Raw genomic sequence first — 19,768 nt, forward strand, 5'->3', positions numbered from 1 at the left:
GTGTGTCTTAAGGGAATGATACGAAATTTATTTAGTATGGATTTGGTATTGAGGTTAAGAAAAAAATTAGCAGATGCCAACCAGCATTTTACTACACAACTCCAGTAAGACCATGATCTTACAATTTTCTATAAATTGCCTCTGCTTCCAAGTGGCTGTGATTTGTTAAAATACCTTGCCCAGAAATTTGACTGATGAAAGGGCACATTTAGGTCAATATAAAGTAATAGCTAATGTTTACTGAGAGCTAGCTTACTGTTGTCAGGCACTATTCTAAGTATTTCAGTGTATCTTTAATCCTCACAACAACTCAAATGGTAGGTATTAGTAGCTTCCTTTTACAGATGAGCAAACTGAGGCCCAGAGAAATGAAATAACTTGCTGGGATCAAATTTAAGATTGCGTAAGATCAAACAGCTAAGAAGAGGCCATTTGAGTCCAGATCTAGTTCTGAACACTGCCATTTTGATGTGAAATAGGAAGTCAGGGGCAGGCTTCAGTGTTTAGACTCTTACTCTAAGGACCTTTCGACTACACACAATTTTAACATGTTCTCAAAACTCAGATGATGAAACCTAACTAAAACTGATGTGACCTCTTGTTAAGTTGATTTATTGCATTCTGACCCTCATGGCACAATTATTTGGAACCTAACTTAGACTCCCTCATAGAAGGAGCACTAATTATCGTATAATGAGTACAAAACAGTCATCTAAGCTAAATGCTTCAGGGCCAGAGATGTCCTTACCTGGCTCTGGGTGGTGCCACCTTCCAGAATCCAGGTGATGTCCACTTTGCCTCTCCTAGGTGGCCCAATGGCAGATGCTTTAGAGCTTTGTGTCACCTTGGCACACTGCAAACGCATAATAGGATACCATGGTCACATATCATTAATGCCCTGATTTGCTACAGCCAATCTGTGGGGTTTAAGAACCAGTTAAGTCAACGTCCTAGAATTGAGTAATGCAAGGAGCACGTAATAAAAGAAGTGTGCTTTGAACACTTACATCCCTACAAAAAACGACCCCGGACATCAGGCAGGGGGATAATATACGCCTGGGGCGGGGGCAGTTCTCAGTTTGGAACAAGGGAAAAGGGAATTAAGAGTTTCAAGCGGGCTTTCTGGGCAAGCTCCGGAGTCAGTATTTTTACGTCAGGGTCACGTATAGGGTGGAGCTGACCCGCCTCGGGAGCCAGAACACTGCCCAGGGGACGGTCTACATTTGGGGGCGGGGTACAGGCAGGGCCAAGCCCAAGAGGCTGCACTGAATCCGGCACCGCCCAGGATTCTGCGCCTGCGCACTGCTGCCCGCCCCCCCCCCCTCTCGCCCCAGGGCCTCCAGGGTAGAAGCGGAAACATGGTACTGTCTGAGCTGGCGGCTCGCCTCAACTGCGCAGAGTACAAGAACTGGGTAAAGGCGGGCCATTGCCTATTGCTGCTGCGCGGCTGCTTGCAGGGCTTCGTTGGCCGGGAGATGCGAGCCTTTCACTACGGCCTGCTAGCTTCCGCTCCCGGCCTGGGCCCCAGGGCAATGTGCCGCAGCGGCTCTCGGTGCACCCCGCACGCCCGCCAGGTGAGCGCCTGGGCCGGAGCCTTGATCACCACCTCCTGACCCCGTCCGTGTCCCGGTTCCGAGCACAGCGTCCCATGCACTCCCTGGTGGGGGGCTGCCCGCAAGGAGCGGGGCTCAGATGCCCAAATGCCCTTCACTCTGGAGCCCCTCCTCAACTCCGCCCTCTTTAGTTTCATCCTCAGTGTCAGGTGTGCGCAGAGTGGAAACGGGAGATTTTGAAACATCACACCAACAGAAATGGAGACGTCCACTGGGGAAACTGCCGGCCGGGCCGCTGGCCTGTGGACGCTTGGGAGGTGGCCAAGGTAAGCACCTGTCTGTAGGGTTGGAGGGTGGTGACACCAGGTAGGAGTCGTATGGAGCCTGGGACCTTATAAACAGATTCAGAGAAATTGTATATTTAAGGTCTGGTATCTAGACTATTCCTACTGGACCCATCCCAGCTTAAGTGAAGTAGAAGCTGGCTTCTGTCTGCTTCCTGAAAGCATTTTGAGTTTTGCTACCCCTGCTTGCAAAGCTATAGGAAAGATTTCAACAAGAGATACTAGGGCAGGATGTAGAATGAGGATCATGAGCACAGGCACCGAGAGAGAAATATGAAATGAGTTTTTGAGGGTAAGCTCCCTTAGTAGCTATGTTTGGGTCTAGCATACCATGAGGATGGCAAAATGAGGTTAGGAAAGGAAAGGCTAAACTGTGAGGACTTTTAAGTACCCATCTAAGAAATAAAACTTCGGAGATGGGGTAGGCAGCCAGATAGAAAGATACCATAAGGCCTGTTTTTAGATTTTGACAATATGACTGGTTGGGCCAACTGGAGGGAAAAATTTTTTTGCCTTTTTGATGTTTGTCAGAACCTGGCTAGGGGGTGTGGAAGGGCAAAGTGGCCTCCTAACATAAAATAGCTTTTGGAATCAGCCTTTGTGCAAGTTAGCAGCAGGCACAGGCTTGGTGCCTGGGAAGCAGAAGTCAGAGTCCCAGCTCAGCTGCTGTGGTGTGACACTGGGCCAGCCTGTGTTCCTTAACCTCAAAAATGAAGTTGGACTGTGCCAGGGACCCTAGACTTGGTGCTTGTGGACCAGTAAACCCACCACACCTGTACCCTTTTCTCCATTTTTTAAAGCCACTATAGAATTACCAACTTCTCTTACCTAGAAAACAATACAACTTAAATCTCTACCTTTTAGTATGACTGTCCCTCACTTGTTTGGTCTCTGTTGCTGCTTTCTCACTCTTGGAATCCTCTTGAAGCACAGGCCGCCTGTTTTGTTGCTATCACCTACAGATCTTCTCCACCCCTGTGTGAATATTCTTTTCTGACCCCATTCTCCTTTTTTTCTTATTTCTCTGAACTTGCCTGGACCAGCTCCAGCCCTGATGACATCATCACCTGTTTCAACTCAGGGGAAGAAGCTCACAAGGGAGCTGTCTGGTTTTATTGTTGGTTTTTCTTCTTTTTTTTTTAAATGAGCAATTATTTTTTTAGCCTATTCCCCCACCCCCTCCCCTTCAGCAACCATCAGTTTGTTATCGACTTGTATGAGTGTGTTTCTATTTTGTTTTGTTTATTCCTTTTCCTAGATGCCACATGTAAGTAAAAGCATATGGTATTTGCCTTTCTCTATCTGACTTATTTCACTTAGCATAATGCCCTCTACATCCATCCATGTTGTCAAAAAAGGCAAGAAGAAAACAGAAACACTAATTCAGAGAGTTGTGTGTCCTCCTATGTTCATTCTAGCATTACTCCTAGTAATAGCTAAGATGTAGAAGCGGCCTAGGTATCCATAAATAGATGCATGGATAAAGAATATATATGAATGTGTGTGTGTATACACATACGCAATGGAATATTATTCAACAATAAAAAATGAAATCTTGTCACTTTCAGTTCTCGCTCGAGAGCCCCAGCCATCTGACCACATCTCTGTATAGACTTCTGTTCCTGGAGACGAATGTCGCTGCCTTTCCCTTATCAAGCTCCCACTTGTGTTCTTCCACCCTCAATCCCAGCTGCTAACCTTGCTCATGCTTCTTGGAGTTGTTGAAGACCCCCAGATACATGCTTCTTCATCTTTACAAGACCTACCAACCTACCTCCATGTCCACCATCTTCTTTCTGCTACAAAGGAAGAAGAGTGTCTCCGATCACTACTGGCTATGTGACATCCTTGTCCTCTGGGTTTCCTCCTACTTCCCTGGTTACTCCTTGGCCTCTTTCTGAGTGTTGACTCTTCTCAGGCCTCTTCTGTCCCGTTCTCCTGTGGTGATACTGCCCAAGTCCATAGAGTTAAATATTAAATACTGCCTTTGTGCTGATGGCTCCCAGATGTGTACCCCTAGCCCTCCTTTCTCTTCTGAGCTCCATCTCTGCATCACAACTCCTTCTGTCCCTCTCCTACAGGCCTTCATGCCTCGAGGACTGGCAGACAAAACAGGACCCGAGGAATGTGATGCAGCTGCCCTTTTAAGCCTGATCAACTCCTGCGATCACTTCATGGTTGATCGAAAGAAAGTCACAGAGGTAAGAGCTGTCAGATCTCAAACCGCACAGTGGGAATCAGTCCTACAGGTACTTTGAAGACCAGCTGAGGAACACACCTCGAAATATTAAAGCAATGTGTAGAGGTAGCACATGGTCTCTCCCCAAAACAGTGATGTGCAAAGAAACAGACTTTGCTTCAAAGTTGGTATTGCTTAGCAGGTTAGCACGACCAACATCCCACGTACCTTCTGTGATGTCCACGAACCCTAGTGCAAATACAGTCAGCCCTTCAGTTGTCCTTAATTAACACTTTCTGACAACTTGTCGTTAATACCTTTCACTGCTAAACTAGGTGAACCTCAAATTTCTCTTCTCTGTTCTGCCATAAACAGAAGCAGTTAGTTTCAGTGTTATATATATATAACCGAGCAATACATCATTCTGTTCATTGTATGCCAGCATTCGAGCCCTGCCCTTCTAAATTTCATTGACTAAAAGTTACGCAGAAGTGGAGAAAATAGAAACACTAGTGAATAAACAAGGTCAGAATAGGTCATTATGGCAGATTTCCTCTGGAGATTTAGACTTCCTCTGTTTCACCAGAGAACAGCTCTGGTACATTTATTACTCTGAGGGTCTTTGAAGAGAGGGTGTTTGAATGGATTATGTGTAATATGTAGAGAAAATGTATGTATATTTTGCTAGGTTGCCAGTGGCTGAAAGGACTGAGAATCCTCTGTGACCTCAGCAGAGACAAAAACTACCACAGTACAAAGGTGATCGCTATGATATCCCTTAATGAAGATGTGGAAGACTTTACATGAATTTAGTATATGATTAGACAGCACCATCTGTCTTAGAATACAGGCAGAAGTTGTGGTCTTCTTTGCATCATGGTTTCTGTACTAAGAAACTCCCTTGGCCCAGCTTCCTGGAGCTCCAACAATAGTTAAAGGATTTTTGCATTGTCTGCTTCAGCCTTTGGGTTTATGCGGAGCTGGTAGCCAATACTCTTGCTCTTGGCAGGTTGTTTTCAGTTCAGACATATGGATCATTGTAAGAGAGATGCAGTCAGTCACAAGATTTCAAGAGCTAAGGGTAGTTGTAAGTTTCCTTGTATTTCATACCCTGATGAATTTATTATTCAAGTGGCAGGGGGTTGAACATTTTACAACTAACAATAAACCTTTCTGCAACTTTTCTTAGGAACTACAAAATCTTAGTTTTCCCCACTGTTTCACTTTGAAGCCTTTTATATTTCTTTGTCTCTCTGTAGGTAATTAAGTGTCGTAATGAAATCATGCATTCTTCAGAGATGAAGGTCTCTTCTGCGTGGCTTCGAGATTTCCAGATGAAGATCCAAAATTTTCTGAAGGAATTTCAGAATATCCCAGAGATTGTGGAGGTGTACTCCACAATAGAACAGGTAAAAATTAGATTGAACAGTTCTGACATAAAGAACTAAGGGAAGAAAGGAACCACAGCCACTTGTTTAGAATTCGAGGTTTATTAGGCTTAATCGAAACTTTAGCATGTAAATAGGGAAATATGTGTTGCTGTGATATCTAGAATTGTGCTGGTCTGAGAGGCTGTTTTGTGGTCACAGGATGTTTTTAAAATGGATCCAGTCAGTTACCCAAAATTGAGTAATCCAGTGGAGTATCTTTTCCATTCAGTCAGTTCATATATTTGTTCGATAATCCAACAGCTGTTGACATCTGACTGGGCTGTTCACATCCCCGAGGAAGATCATCGAGATGGGGGTGAATATGAAACAGGCATTTACCTGAGTGAGAGCCAAGTAAATGAAATAGAAATGGAATTTCTAAAGGAAAAACTTCAAGAGATATATCTTCAAGCAAAAGAACAAGAGGTGCTGCCAGAAGAGGTAAAAAGAAAAAAAATTATCATATCCTCTGTGTGAGTAAACAAAACAAAACAAAATGCCAGGGAGGAAGAGTTGCATATTTTAATACATTGCCAGTTATGTTTTGGACTTAAAAGACAAACCATTTCCAGAAATGAGTATTCTTTTGGCACAGATTAACATTATCTTTAAATAATTATCTTCACTTCATCAGCAAACATTTGAGTGCCTACTATGTACCACACAGCAGAACAACACAGAAAGGCCTACCATAGAATTTTGAACAAAACTTCTAGAGATTCTCTGGAGGTCAGGGAGGGGTTGCAAAAAAAGGGGGGGGGGTTTGCTGAGAAGGTCTGTTGAGTTGGGACTAACGGAATCAAATCAGAGTTGACAAACTGGCAAGAGAAGAAGGGCATTCTTGGCAGAAGGAGCAGCACCTGCCAAGGCATGAAAGAACAGCTTGGGCCTAGGCAGTGAGCATAGGAGGCATGACGCATGGTGAGATGTGAGGTGGTCAGGTTGAAGCCATATTTTGAAAGGTTTTCTGTGCTATATACCACGGGGTTTGGACCTTATCCCCAAAAAGTGGTAGGGAGTCAACAGGTGGTTTAGTTTTTAAGGTTTTATTTATTTATTTTCAAAGAGAGGGGAAGGGAAGGAGAAAGAGAGGGAGAGAAACACATCAGTGGGTGGTTGCCTCTCTCGTGCCTCCTACTGGGGACCTTGCAGGTAACCTAGGCATGTGCGCTGACCGGGAATTGAACCCTCAACCCTTTGATTCACAGTCCCATGCTCAATCCACTGAGCTACACCAGTCAGGGCTCAACAGATGTTTTTTAAAAGCAAGAAAGAGTAAATGAAATAGAGCAGATAGGGCTTTTGGAAAGTTAACTCTTGTGACATTTGGAGTTGGAGACTAGCTAGTAGGCTCCTGCAAGTCTTGGAAAGGTGAGAGAAAGAGGGCAGAAACTAGAGACATGGAAGAAGAGCCAGATTTGGGAGACATTGCTTGGGCAAAGCTGGTGGATCTAAGTGGCTGATTAAATTTCTTGGAGCATGGCATGGGACTGGAAGGAGGGAGTAAAAGATCAGTGAGGTTTCTAGCTTAGGATACTGCAAGGTAAGGATGAGTTTAAGTCCTAATCGGGAGTACAGGAGAAATGAATCCCATTTGTTCCATGTAAGTTATAAAATTAATTAAAAAAAAACAATTGTATTCTAGTAAGGTTCCGAAATATTCCAGCACTTGCTAGATTAGAATTCTAGATCAGCAGATCTTAGACAAATCATTTTATCCCTCCATTTCACCTTGTCCGAGGAAGGTAGTTTTGTTGGATACCTCGTTAAACACAGAGAAGATGTTTATGTACCACAAAGTATTCATTAAGTTGTGCTCCTTACTGGTCCATATGCATGTGAGAACTGTTTTGACCTTGACCCAGATGCTTCATTCAGCTTGGTGAGCTCCTTTAACATAGGGACTATGGATGGCTGGTTTTGGAGTGTGCCCTCCCTGGTATACCATAGGTATTTAAAATGAGGAATAAGGCTGTTAAATCTTCTGTTTTCTAAATCTATGTCTTTCATCTTGCTTTATTTGAAAATGCCATTAGAGCCCGGCTGGTGTGGCTCAGTGGACTCAGTGGATTGAACAAAGGGTCACCGGTTCCATTCCCAGTCAGGGCACATGCCTGGGCTGTGGGCCAGGTCCCCAGTAGGGGACACGGGAGAGGCAACCACACATTGATGTTTCTCTCCCTTTCTTTCTCCCTTCCACTCTCTCTAAAAATAAATAAATAAAATCTTTTCTTTAAAATAAAATGCCAGTAGAGCCAGCCCCAATTCTCTTTCTGCTACTGCTTTCAGAAGCAGAGTTGAACAAGAGAAGGCCATTAGAGGATTGGGCTCTTGGCCCCTGAGTTGTTCATAGTTTCCTCTTCTCTGTTGAGGGAGCTACAGTTCTTTCCTGTTTGTGGAGTGAAGAGCAAAACACAGCAGCAGCATCACCAGCCAGGAGTCTGTGTGGGCTGTGAGCTGGAAGGGGACCTGGCAGTCGTCATAGCCCCTGCTTTACGCGTGAGGCAGCAACATCAAGGACCAGGTGCTGTCAAGATCTAAGGCCACGGCTGAGTTGGAGGGCTGACTGTGGGTCTCCTTGCTCTGGTCCCGTGCCTTTCCATATGTCTCACTGCATCTTGTATCTGAAGAGTAACACTGTAAACACTTGTAACACTGAAGAGTTAGCAACTATAAATTTCAAACCCTCATTATCTCTGTTTTACAAAGAGGAAATCGGGGTTAATTGGCTTGTTCTCTGGGTTCCCAAGTCTCTAGATAGAGTTGATAAGTTCTCATTTTGCATGCTTTTGTTCAGTAGACCATGGCATTTCTCTTGATATTTCAACTGATCAAAATGTAAATTCAGATTGATTGGCATGTTATCTCTAAGAAGTTGAAGGGTGGCTGTCCATGATGTGTGGAACTTGACCTCACTTGGAAGTTCAGTACCAGATACGGTCATCCATGTTCTTCAGCATTAGTCTCCAAAGTCAGATGATTCGATAAACCAAATTTCAGTGACTCTAACATGCCATCAATTGTAAGACACACCATTATTTCATTTACTTCTAAGACAGAAAAACTGCCAATTTATTGTAAGACACTGTCAGTGGGAAGATGCATTCTCATTTAAGATGTTGAAATATGAAAAAAAGTACATCTAGGAATTAAGAAAAACAGTGATTCTATTATGACCACAGTACTTTTTTTTTTGCCAGTGTTTAACAAGATCTGTTTCTGGTATTCCTTAAAACAAAAGGAGAAGGATTGGAAAGCCAAGTTGAAAAAAAAAAAAGGTTAATGCCGGTAATTTATTGTGATGGTTCCCAAAAATGCATCGTGGAGCATGAGAGTGAGTGCTAAGGAGCACATAGTAGAGAGAGGTCATCATCTCTGTTCTTTTCTGCTCGAGTGTTAAGCCCTAATGATAAATAACATTATAAAAGGGGCTCCCATGAAAATACACTGTGCATGTAGAAGCGATTGTAAAATGTATTCCGCTCAGTAAGTGGCTAAAAAAAAAAACACACATAAAGAACTCGCACATTCTTGAAAATCATCACTGATTTCGTAAACCCTGCTGAGGGAACCACCTTCACAGAGATCCATGGGGAGGCCTGGGGAGAAGGGGCAGGGACTGTGTACTCAAGGCAGTCAGAAAGAGGATCAAAAGGTCACTTTGTTACATTCCAGAAAATTTACTGAGCAAGCACCTACTGTGTTGCAGGCACAATCCTAGAAGCTTGGTTTGTGCATCAGTGAACAAAACGAAGTTCCCTGTAGAGGGAGAGAGACAGTAAACAGCATAATAAATAAATTATGTGCCTTAGAAGAAGTACTGTGTTGAGCAGAGTATGGGGGATCAGGAAACAGAGTGGGGATGAGTATCAGGTTACAGCAGGGTGGTCAGGATGGCCTTACTGAGAAGAAGAGACTTAGCAACACCTTGGAGGAGGTGAGGGCTGGCCATGTGTGTATTTGGAGCAAGAGCATTCAGGCGGAGGGAGCAGCAGAAAGCTGAGCCAGGGTGGCTGGAGTGGGATGAGGGTGAGAATAGCCGGTGAGGAGGTGAGAGAGTAAAGATGGAGGAGGCAGGACACTTTGGGCCTTGTAGAGCCAGTGAAAGGTATCTAGGTTCTTTCTTCTGAGATGGGAGCTGTGGCAGAATTCCCAGCAGCAGAATGGCAAAAGGAGCACAACTAGCTGGTATGTTGAGGATACTGGGGAGGGGGAGGGCTGGTTGAAGATAAAAGCAGGGAGACCCATTAAGTGGCTGCTGCGGATACCAGGTAAGAGCGATGGTGGTCAGACCAGGGTGGAAGTGTAGAGGTGGGCAGATGTGGCATGTGGGAGAAAGAGGCATCAGACACAAGTCCAAGGGTTTGGGCTTAAGGGAGTAGAAGAATGAGGTGCCCAGCGTCTTTTGCCTAGAGTAGTCTCTGGCACATGGTAGACTGACTCATTAAACATTTGTTACATGGATGTGGGAAGGAAGGAACATACCAGACACAATGCTGTGTTTTTAGTAGGCTATTTTAATTCGCACAAGAATTCTTACGGGGTCGGTGTCATCGTCCTCTATTTGCATACATGAAAATAAGTTCAGAGAGGTCAAGTGTCTTCCTCAAAATCACATGATGATTAAGTGACAAAGTAGGGCTTCAATATCCCGGTCCATCTGACTACCTTCCATAATTTTCTTCTAGTACTTCAGTTTTTCCATTTCTCCTTTCTCTTCCCTCTTTACATATAATTCATAATTTTTAAAAATATTTTATTTATTTTCAGAGAGAGGGGAAGGGAAGGAGAGAGGGAGAGAAATATCAATGTGTGGTTGCCTCTCATGTGTCCCCCACTGGGAACTGGCCTGCAACCCAGGCATGTGCCCTGACTGGGAATCAAACCACGATCCTTTGCTTTGTAGGCCCACGCTCAATCCACTGAGCTACGCCAGCCAAGGCTAATTCATAATTTTTTTAAAAAAAACTTCTTTTGACTTTTTCTCCCCTCTCTCCATCTAAGCAAACTAAAATAATTGCCCCTCTTAAGCACATTTCAAGGGCAGAGAGGATCAGGAATTGATAGCACATGGTCACAGCTCCCAAGTCTCCAGACGGGGAGGGAGGACCCCACTCCATCTTGGAGCAAGTGTGTGGTACACAGTCACAGCCAACGCTATCACAAGGACCAGGGGAAGGACACCGGGAGTGCTTTTAGAGCACCAGGCACTGGCAATAAGTGTTAACAGTGCATTGCCCATGGTGTGCTGTGTTTGCTGTGAATAATGTCATTGGTATGATCTTCATTTTACATGTTTATGGTTTCCAGATTTATTATTTTAAAGCCCAGGTGTCTTTTGGGAGTTGTAGGCTTGTTTCCAGCCATGTAACAAGCAGCTCCAGCTGAAGGGCACAGTCGCTGCATACTTACTAACTTTTCTGAAGACCGTCTCCCTGGCCCTCCCTGACCCTCCCTGCTCCCTATTCAGCCAGGCAACAAGCCACAGCCAGTCTTCTTCCCCTCCCCTCGGTCCCTAGCAGACATCGCCCAGCATCTCTGGCTGTGTCATTTGCTGACATCACAATTGCCTGAGTGCTTGCTTAGTTTCCACCCCTAGACCTGCTGCATCAGAATCAATCATGTACACTCTAAAGTTTAAGAACCACCATTCTGTTAGGGGTAGGGTACTCCACCACCTTTCTTCATTAGATTTTGATCACCTTGACCTAGCTTGAACTTGGGAGTGCCCCATCAAAAAAATATATCACACCCCAAAATATGAGTAAATCTCATCTTTGTAACAAGCACAGTGACCAGTGTGGGTGTCCTGGGATAAGCCCTTGGTACATTTCCATGGTACTATTCTGAGTACTTTTATTAAATATCAGGTAGTACATTACTGGTGGGAGTTTAAATTGGTACATGCTCAGTAAATGGAAGCTTTGGCAAAATTTATTCATAAAACAGAAAACTCCATCAGAATTAAAACTGCATTTCACTTCTAAAAACACCCTACCAATGGACTTGTCTTTTATTCAAAATGATACCTATACAGCATTATTGGTCCTAATGGAAGGTTTGAAATATGTTAAAATGTGAAACATCAAAAACTGAAGTATTCAGCCATCAAAAAAGATAACAAGGCTACTCTTTGTAATCTGTTGTAGGAAATAGGAAAGATCAGTTGAAGAACAATGTCTAGTATGCTGGCATTTGTGTATTTTTAATGTGTATACAGTATATACACATGCTCACATGAAAATACATACAATATCTCTGGAAGAAACATAAATTTCATTGTGGTCACCTCTGGGGGAAGGAGCTAAGTGACTGAAGACAGGGGTTTGGAAGAGGACTGATTATTTCCTGATTATTTTATTGCACTTTTGTGCTCATCTTGAAGTTTTTACCTATATGTATATTACTATTAAATATACATAAACAGATACACCCATATGCATGCATGTGGATAACCATACACATCTATATGGATATATATGGGTATATGTTTAATAGTAATGCATGTATGGGTACAAAAATCAAAATGGAAAATCTTCATTTTATATACACACATACGTATATGTGTGTATGTCACAAAGGTTTTACTTATGGTTTTTTGGCTTTACGATGGTGCAACACAGATAACGTGTTTCAGTAGAAACCATACTTTGCATTTTGATCTTTTTCTGGGCTAGCAGTATGCAGTATGGTAGATAGTCTCTCATGGTGCTGAGCAGTGGCAGTGAGATAATTTTGCCCAACAGTAGGCTAATGCAGGTGTTCTGAGCACATTTAAGGTGGGCTAGGCTAAGCTGTGATGTTTGGTAGGTTAGGTTGTATTAAATGCATTTTAGAGTTATATTTTCAGCTTACAGTGGGCCTATCAGGATGTGACCCCATCATAATAAGTTCAGGATCATCTGTGTGTCGCAAACATCCCCTTGCATGGCCTAGAACCAGCTAGCCTGGGTCCTATTTTGTTTGAGTAGAGGATGCTTTGTTTTAAAGGGTTTGTTTGGTTTTGTTTTTCAAACTTTAACCTGTTTATGGACGGTCCCATGTAGCCAAGGTTTCTGTCTCGGTGGAGACATGAGCAGGAGCCAGTTAGCTTTCACCTGAATTACAAGCCTGCTATAAAATGATCTCAGCTGTAAACTGTATGGTTCCTTTTTGCAGATCTTAAATCAAGTGGAGGTGGTAAAAGAATTTCTAAGAAACAATGAAGATCTTAGAAATGGTCTTACACAAGATATGCAGAAGCTGGACAGCCTCTATCTACAGCATCAGAAACTGGATTCAAAGGAACCTGGGGCACAGGCATCAGAAGGGGAGGCCTGAGGTAAATTTAGGCATTTGATGTTAAATAAGGATACAATAGCCTCATCTCTTTGATGTCAGTTCTTTTATGTAAGGTCATAATGAACACACAGTTAGTCTCATCTGAAGTTTCCCTATGTCCTTATTGTTTGAGAGAAAGAGCACTGGGCTTTGTGCTCTTTCTAGTTGATAGTTTTCATATATGAAATGATTCAACAAGAACATCCTGCCAACTTCATGTGGTCAGTTATACCTGAAGTCATTGGTCTAGTCTTAAGGGATTCAACTTTATCACATAATCAGAGAGTATGTCAGCCCTGCAGTGATGCCAATGATGTCTAGCTCTAAACTGTGGTATTGATAGCACCTTGTTAATTTCCTTAAGTAAAACTTGTTAAATAAATAACTGTCTTCAGTATTTTACTTCCCCCCCAAATAAAATGAAATATTTTCTTTTATTTTAGGTTGCCCTTTGACAAAAATCAGACATGTCCTATGAAAGTCAGCACGGCTTCCATCTCAGCCATCCTTTTCTGTGCAAAAGGGAACACTTACCAGAGTCCTCTACCCAACCCAAAAGGCATTTTTGTTTTCTTTTCCTGGACTTTTCCTTTGATTCTTTGGGAGCTTTTTTAAATATTCAGAGGCTTAGTGTTGTGTGGTTTATACTGGCCAAAAAATATTAGATACTCTTATGCCAAATGTGTTATTCAGGGGTTTTGGGTGTTTTTTTCCTTTTGTTTGTATCATTTTGTTATGTTACTATTAAAGGTAAGATTTCTTCTCTGGTACTAAACTCTAGCTGCTTAACACAGTAAAGGCTGTGTTTGTCAGCCTGTGTGAAGGGTCATACAGAGTTCTCTGCCCCCTGGCACACAAGTCCTGCTCCACCTCACCCCCTTCTTCTTGAAAGTCTCATTCATGAGGATGCCCAAGGGGTGAGCTGTGATGTAAAAGTCAAGATATAAATCCTTCCTTTTTAGAAGAAGGTAAGAAAAAAATTGCCTGAAACGCCATTTTCTAGCCATTTCCAATTAGTTACAGAGCTATTTCAACAGGCTCTGGTAGCCTGAGGCAGTAGGACAAGGAAGTGAGTCCAAGCTGGTCGGAGGGAGGGGGAGTGGAGAAAACAGTGACTTGACTGACCAAAGTGGGGTGGGGGCTCTAGGCCAGCATCACAAACAGGGATGTTGGAGAAAGCTCTGCAGTTGCTGACTTGTATGTGGCACTTAGGAAAAGTCAACTCCCTTGGCAGTCACAGCTCTTTCTGTTCAGCTAGATCCCAGGTGCTGAGCACAGGGACTGGCCCTCCTGTGCTCAATGAATATTTGTTGACTGAAGGGTCAGCTGATAGCTTAGGAGTATTCGTATATAGATGTAAATGCTAGTTGTACTGTCATGTAAGCCTGACCTTTCCTTGCAAGATTTAAGAAAGAAATTTAACCATTCTTATGGGAATTCAAAGACATCATTTTCTTTCAACAGATTCACAAATTCATTCATACTTCCTTACTCCTTTTACCCCCCAAAACCATCCACTTCTGTTTTTGTTCTGTTTGTTTCTGGAACTGTGAAACCTCTGTCCCATTGTATGCAATGGTGCTCAACTGGGCCACGTTGCCTCTGAACCTTCAGGGATAGAATTGCCAATTGCCACGTTCCCCACTGCCTGGAGGAATAGCCCCACTGAAACTGGGCCCTTTTGCTTCCTCAGCTGCCCATCAAAAATGTGATCTATAGAGGATGGAGGTATATTTGTACATTAAAAGGCATTTAATGTAATTTTGTAAAACCTGGATGAATGCAGATGTGTCTATAACTTCCTGCTTTAATCTTTCCTGTTTCTATTTGGTCTTTTTTTAAAGATTTTATTTATTTTTAGAGAGGGGAAGGGAGGGAGGAAGACAGGGAAAGAAACATCAATTTGTGGTTTCTTCCCGCACGCCCCACACTAGGGACCTGGCTAGCAACCCAGGCTTGTGCCCTGACTGGGAATCCAACTGGCGACCCTTTGGTTTGCAGGCCAGTGCTCAATCCACTGAGCCACACCAGCTGGGGCACTATTTGGTCTTTAATCTTAAGTAGTCTTTCTCCCTTCATTACATGGCGTTCCTTCAAATGACTTTAGTAGTGAAGTAAGAAGAATTTTCATTCAGCTTGCAACTCCTCTAAACTAAGAAGCTTTGAATTATTTCCTATCTTCTAGATATAAGAGTCAAAACTTGGCATCAGATTAAATCTTGATTCACTAACCAATTTAAGACCTCATTTCCAGTGGGATTATGAACTCCTGATTTTCATACCTTCTTGTATCTAGTTAGTTTTTCCTTATCTATCCAACATTTATCAAGTGTCAACCATGTGCCAGGCACTAAGGTAAATGCAAATATGAGGATTTTAAAGGTAGGGATGGTGGTCTATGAGCCTTTATCTTATTGGACTTAATGTCTGCTTTGATAAATTAAAGATACTGTTCAGAAAACTATACTGGCAGTGTTTAATTACATTGAACTTAAGATAGAAAAAGGAAGACATTCCCAGAGAGGGCTTAAAAGCAAATGTGGTGTGTACAGGGACATCATCAGTCTGTGGGCCTTTCTTCTGTAGACCTGCACATGTGTGCACCAAGTATCCACAGCAGAATTGGCAGCCAGCCATCAGGGAAGGACTGGTTAAATAAGTCAACACAGCCATGTTACCGAATATTAAGCCACTGGTAAAAAGAATGAGGAAATGCTGCAAAGCAGTAATATAGGATAATCTCTAAGACCTATTAAATAGAAAAGCAGAATGTTTAACAATGTATAGCATGCTGTAAAACTATTTGTATTTTAAGATAACATGTCTGGAAAGTTGTGTGTTTTTCTCAAGAGTTTTTGCTGATCTGTGAAAGGAATTGGGGTTGAGTGGAGGGGTTCACAGGAATTTGGCTTTTCTACTTTGTGAAAATTTTACAACAAACATGCAGTTGTGTATTTTGAATTTTTTTACTGAAAATTTTAAATTTCAAAATAAAGAGATATGAACAATATAAATTCAGACTGTAAGAATTATGTGTCATATTTCCTGTAGTATGTCATAGCATCCATTTTTTGTGGAGATCAGCTCCACCTCTGGGGAGACGTGTGAGTTGTCAAGGTCAGAGTCCCCCAGGAAGTGGTTTCCTTTGCGCATGAGGCTTTGTTTCATCCCAGAGTGCCTTGTTTTCATCCAGCAATATGATTTGCTCTCAGTCTCTCCCTGAAACACAATATGTGGTTCATGCTTTGAAAGACTTAGAGGAGAAAAATGGCTTTTAGCATCATAGTTGCAAAGATAAGGCAGTTCTTTGGCTTTTAGCCTGTGCTTTGCCAGGAAGCTCAGAGGACCTAAGAAGGAAGTAATGACTTATTAAACTCAATATAGAAAACAAATTTTGGGAAATTACAAATGTGTGTTGGTAACAAAAACTTCTGGGAAAAAACCTGCCAATTGAGAAAATGTTATTGGCTTCATAAAGTACTGGTAGAGATCTGTAGACAGTTTAAAGTTAAATTGCAAAGGCCAGAAAGGATTATTTATGTTTGAGAGTTTAGGGGGATTATGAAATGATTGTTACCCTAATGGTTTTAAAGTTTCATTTTTATTAAAGTATTAATCACTCGTATGGCTTTAAGCATGAATATCCTAGGCAACAAAGGGTTAGATCTCTTAATTGACTGGGCATACTGTGAATTGGATCCTGTAAGTGTAGCACTGCATGAGAGTAGAGGTGTTATAACCTTCTGAATGTTTTCTCACCTTTTTGCCTACTAAATTATAAATGTAGAATAATAGGAAATTATCAGCAAAGAGTACCTCCAGTTCCCTTACCAGGTTTATTAGAAACCTACCCGCTCTGACATGTGTTCAACAGACAGTGGCCATTTATTGAAACATGGTGCTCAAATTACAAAATACATTTTGTAAGACAAGTCTCAAAATACATTAATTTCTACTCATGTAATAGTGAAGGGGGGAATCCTTCAACGTTTTCATAAAAATCTAGGTAAAAGGTTATTATGATTCAGTTGAGAGCTTTAAAAACAGCTTTTGACTACTGCATGATAATTTTTAGAACTATGTGTGTGGTTGCCAGCCTAGAAGATCACCCCCAGTGGTACCTGCCTCCTGGTATTTCCACCCTTGTATTGTCCTCCCACAGTGTATCAGCGTTGGTCCATGTGACCAATAGAACACAGCTGAAGTGATGGTATATCACTTCCCAGGATAGCTTCCACCTTGGGTTCTCTCTCTCTTGGAACACCTGCTGTGAGTGAAGTGTGTTGTAAGCAGCCCCCATGGCCCACATGACAAGGAACTGATTCTCTTGCCCCAGGCAAGTCTTCAGAGACTGCAGCCTGAGCCAGCAGCAAACACCAAGCTAAGTCATTCCCATTCCTGACCCTCAGAAATTGTGTGAGATAATATCTGTTGTTAATTTTAAATATCTGTTGTTTAAAGCTAAGTTTGGGAGTGATTTGTTATATCTTCGAGAGTTCCACTAATGTGCCTGTCTTATCCCAAACCTGATAATCTCAGAACCTTTCAGATGGCTGTTTTAAATTTCTTTGCATTTGAAATATCTAAACAAAAGCAGTCTGAAACACATTTATTGAGGTTCCCCAGTAGGCCACTCTGGAACTTCTGACATCCTCCAGAGGTAGTTGGAGATTTTGCATCAAATCCTAGAGGGGAGCCTCTGTGGCAGAATGACCTCACACCCACAGCCCCACCCTTCTCTTTTCTGTCCTCCCTGATGTAAGAAAACTCCTTAGCATCTATGAGATTCCTATGGGGGGAGGTGGATACTCAGGGCTAATACTGTTGACCACAGACCCTCATCCCCAACCGTATAGCTAGTGTTCAACACAGGGCAATAGGTAAACCAATTTCACAAACTGCCATTTCCCCATTTTTAGGCATAAGGAAAACAGGAAAGGATTCTGATGTTGTCATTTTTATTTCCTAGTTACCTAGAGTTCAGGGTTGACAGTAATTGACCTCAGCTATTTATTCTGTTTCTATGGAAGGTTCTGTAGTTGCTCAGTAACAAAGAGATTCTAGATTCTCTTAATAAGTACTCCTTAAAAGTCTCAACTTGATTTCACAGAGTTTATTTAAACTCACTTCCAAGTATGTCCATCAATAGAAATAGCCCCCAGACTTTTGTTTTGTTGTTAGGAGATTTGTGACCCTACCAAGGTTTAAAAGTCATGTGTGCTAAGCATCTTTATTTGGCCTGGATATACAAAACAGCTAACAGAACATGTTCCCAAGAGACCTTTAAGAAAAATTTTTAAAAAAGATCATTTGAAATATCATTCAAATAATCTTTCTCCCCTATATAAACTAAACCTTCAATTTGTGGGTACCATGAAGAAAAAAATCGAACAAGCTACCTTCCTCAGCTTCTACAAAACAATTTCTTTCTAGGGCAAGAAAGAGGCAGCACTCGGTTTCAGTTCTATGCTACTTTGCTTTTTATTAGCCACACTGCAGTTTTAAATGAGATTTGCACTGTTTTAGAGTCTAATTGAAACTGTTCATTGGTCTTTTCTTTAGGAAGAAAAACAGTTCAGTGCTTGCAAGCTGCAAAAGTTCGGTAGGGTCATCTCAGCCATTAATCTCATTTCGGGGACTGCAGATTGGGGCCAGTGGCCACCTACTCACAAGCTGTGTCTTTGGTGGTGAAGTGGGTGTCGTTCTCAGTGGCGGTGGGAGTGGTGGTGGCGCTGGTGGCAACGACGGTGGCAACAGCAGTGGTCTTCTCAGCGCCGCCGCCGTAATGGTAGGCTATGTAGCGGCTCGCCTGCATGCTCTGCGCCACCACGTTGGCGCCGTGGCAGGCCATCAGCAGCAAGTTTCGAGGCTGTACGCGGTAAGCGAAGCGCATGAAAGCCATCGAGTAGAGAATGAGCGCTGTTGTCATGCGGCCGCTGATGATGTCCGGAGACGCCTTCATGTCTCGAAAGGCAGCTATTGGTAGGCCCCAGTTGGCCACCGGACCCCAAAAGTGTGTACTAGTCACATAATCCCGGAACTCCTTGGTCTTCACGTAGTCTGCTGCCTTCCGCCACAGTGCCGCTATCGCCGCCATGATCACGGAGCCGCAGGACTGCCAAAGGATGATCAGCCAGCTCACAATGTTGTGGAACGTGGAGACGGTGCCATAGCAACCCGGATGTGGCGTCAATGCATTACCTCATGCCTTAGCTTGACTGCTGTAAAGTGTACCAGACCTCATGTGTCGCTATCTTGTGTGCACGGCAATGCCGTAAAGTGCGTCTGACAGCACCGGCTGCAGTTGTATGTGCCTTCATTCTGGTGAGTACCTGCAATGTGTGGAATGCACAAGTGTGCATGAATGTCTGTGTGTGCCCCTTTGGCAAAGGTGGAACCACCAGCTCATCATTTGCACCCATCAGGCTGCGGCCACCATAAAGCTCTCAAGGCTCTGCTTACCACCAGAGAAGGTGCAGGTTCATCTGCCTGATGAAGGAGAACTTTGATTCTCCTCTATATAACTTTGATTCTCTAGTCTGTGGACACAGACTAGAACAGAGAACACATCTGTTGACTAGATGCAGATACAAAATTCTTCAACCATGTAAAGAATTTTAGGCCTTACACAATTTGCCAGAGTGTTATTTGCAGACATGGTGGCAGCTCACCCCTAAATATTCCAGCATCTGGCTCCTAACAAGGACATTCTCCTAACTTAACCACAATACCATAATCCAGTCACATACTTAACACTTAATACAGTACTGATATCTGATATGCGGTGTATATTTAAGTTTTAGAATTTTATGGGGTTTTTTTCTTGTTGGAGTAGGAGACATCCAGGATCCAATCAAGGTTCATATTGACATATCATCTCTTTTAGATTAATCTCCCTTAATCTGGAATAGTTTTGCAGTGTTCTTTGTCTTTAGTGACTTT

General features: G+C 42.7%; 2 protein-coding genes across 2 annotated transcripts; one reads left to right on the top strand and one right to left on the bottom strand.

Moving 5' to 3' along the window:
• Positions 1-1,297: 1,297 nt before the first annotated feature.
• CUNHXorf38 (chromosome unknown CXorf38 homolog) lies at positions 1,298-14,329 on the top strand. The gene is made up of 7 exons (XM_037029396.1): positions 1,298-1,574; positions 1,745-1,879; positions 3,979-4,098; positions 5,336-5,485; positions 5,768-5,947; positions 12,665-12,827; positions 13,270-14,329. Exons 1-6 carry the CDS (start codon positions 1,359-1,361, stop codon positions 12,824-12,826), a joined length of 963 nt encoding a protein of 320 aa, XP_036885291.1. The 5' UTR covers positions 1,298-1,358; the 3' UTR covers position 12,827; positions 13,270-14,329.
• A 4,159-nt stretch (positions 14,330-18,488) lies between these two features.
• Positions 18,489-19,097, bottom strand: MPC1L (mitochondrial pyruvate carrier 1 like). Its single transcript, XM_037029452.1, has one exon. It carries the CDS (start codon positions 18,921-18,923, stop codon positions 18,489-18,491), a length of 435 nt encoding a protein of 144 aa, XP_036885347.1. The 5' UTR covers positions 18,924-19,097.
• Between the last annotated feature and the right edge of the window lie 671 nt (positions 19,098-19,768).

The sequence above is a fragment of the Sturnira hondurensis genome, unplaced genomic scaffold (assembly GCF_014824575.4).
Source record: "Sturnira hondurensis isolate 20B ecotype Veracruz unplaced genomic scaffold, ASM1482457v3 Scaffold0020288, whole genome shotgun sequence".
Classification (NCBI taxonomy): domain Eukaryota; kingdom Metazoa; phylum Chordata; class Mammalia; order Chiroptera; family Phyllostomidae; genus Sturnira; species Sturnira hondurensis.

Coding starts and splice junctions, on each gene's coding strand:
- CUNHXorf38 (XM_037029396.1), top strand. CDS start 1,359: ATGGTACTGTCTGAGCTGGCGGCTCGCCTCAACTGCGCAGAGTACAAG. Junction 1,575..1,744: donor GCACCCCGCACGCCCGCCAG/GTGAGCGCCTGG, acceptor CGCCCTCTTTAG/TTTCATCCTCAGTGTCAGGT. Junction 1,880..3,978: donor ACGCTTGGGAGGTGGCCAAG/GTAAGCACCTGT, acceptor CCTCTCCTACAG/GCCTTCATGCCTCGAGGACT.
- MPC1L (XM_037029452.1), bottom strand. CDS start 18,923: ATGGCGGCGATAGCGGCACTGTGGCGGAAGGCAGCAGACTACGTGAAG.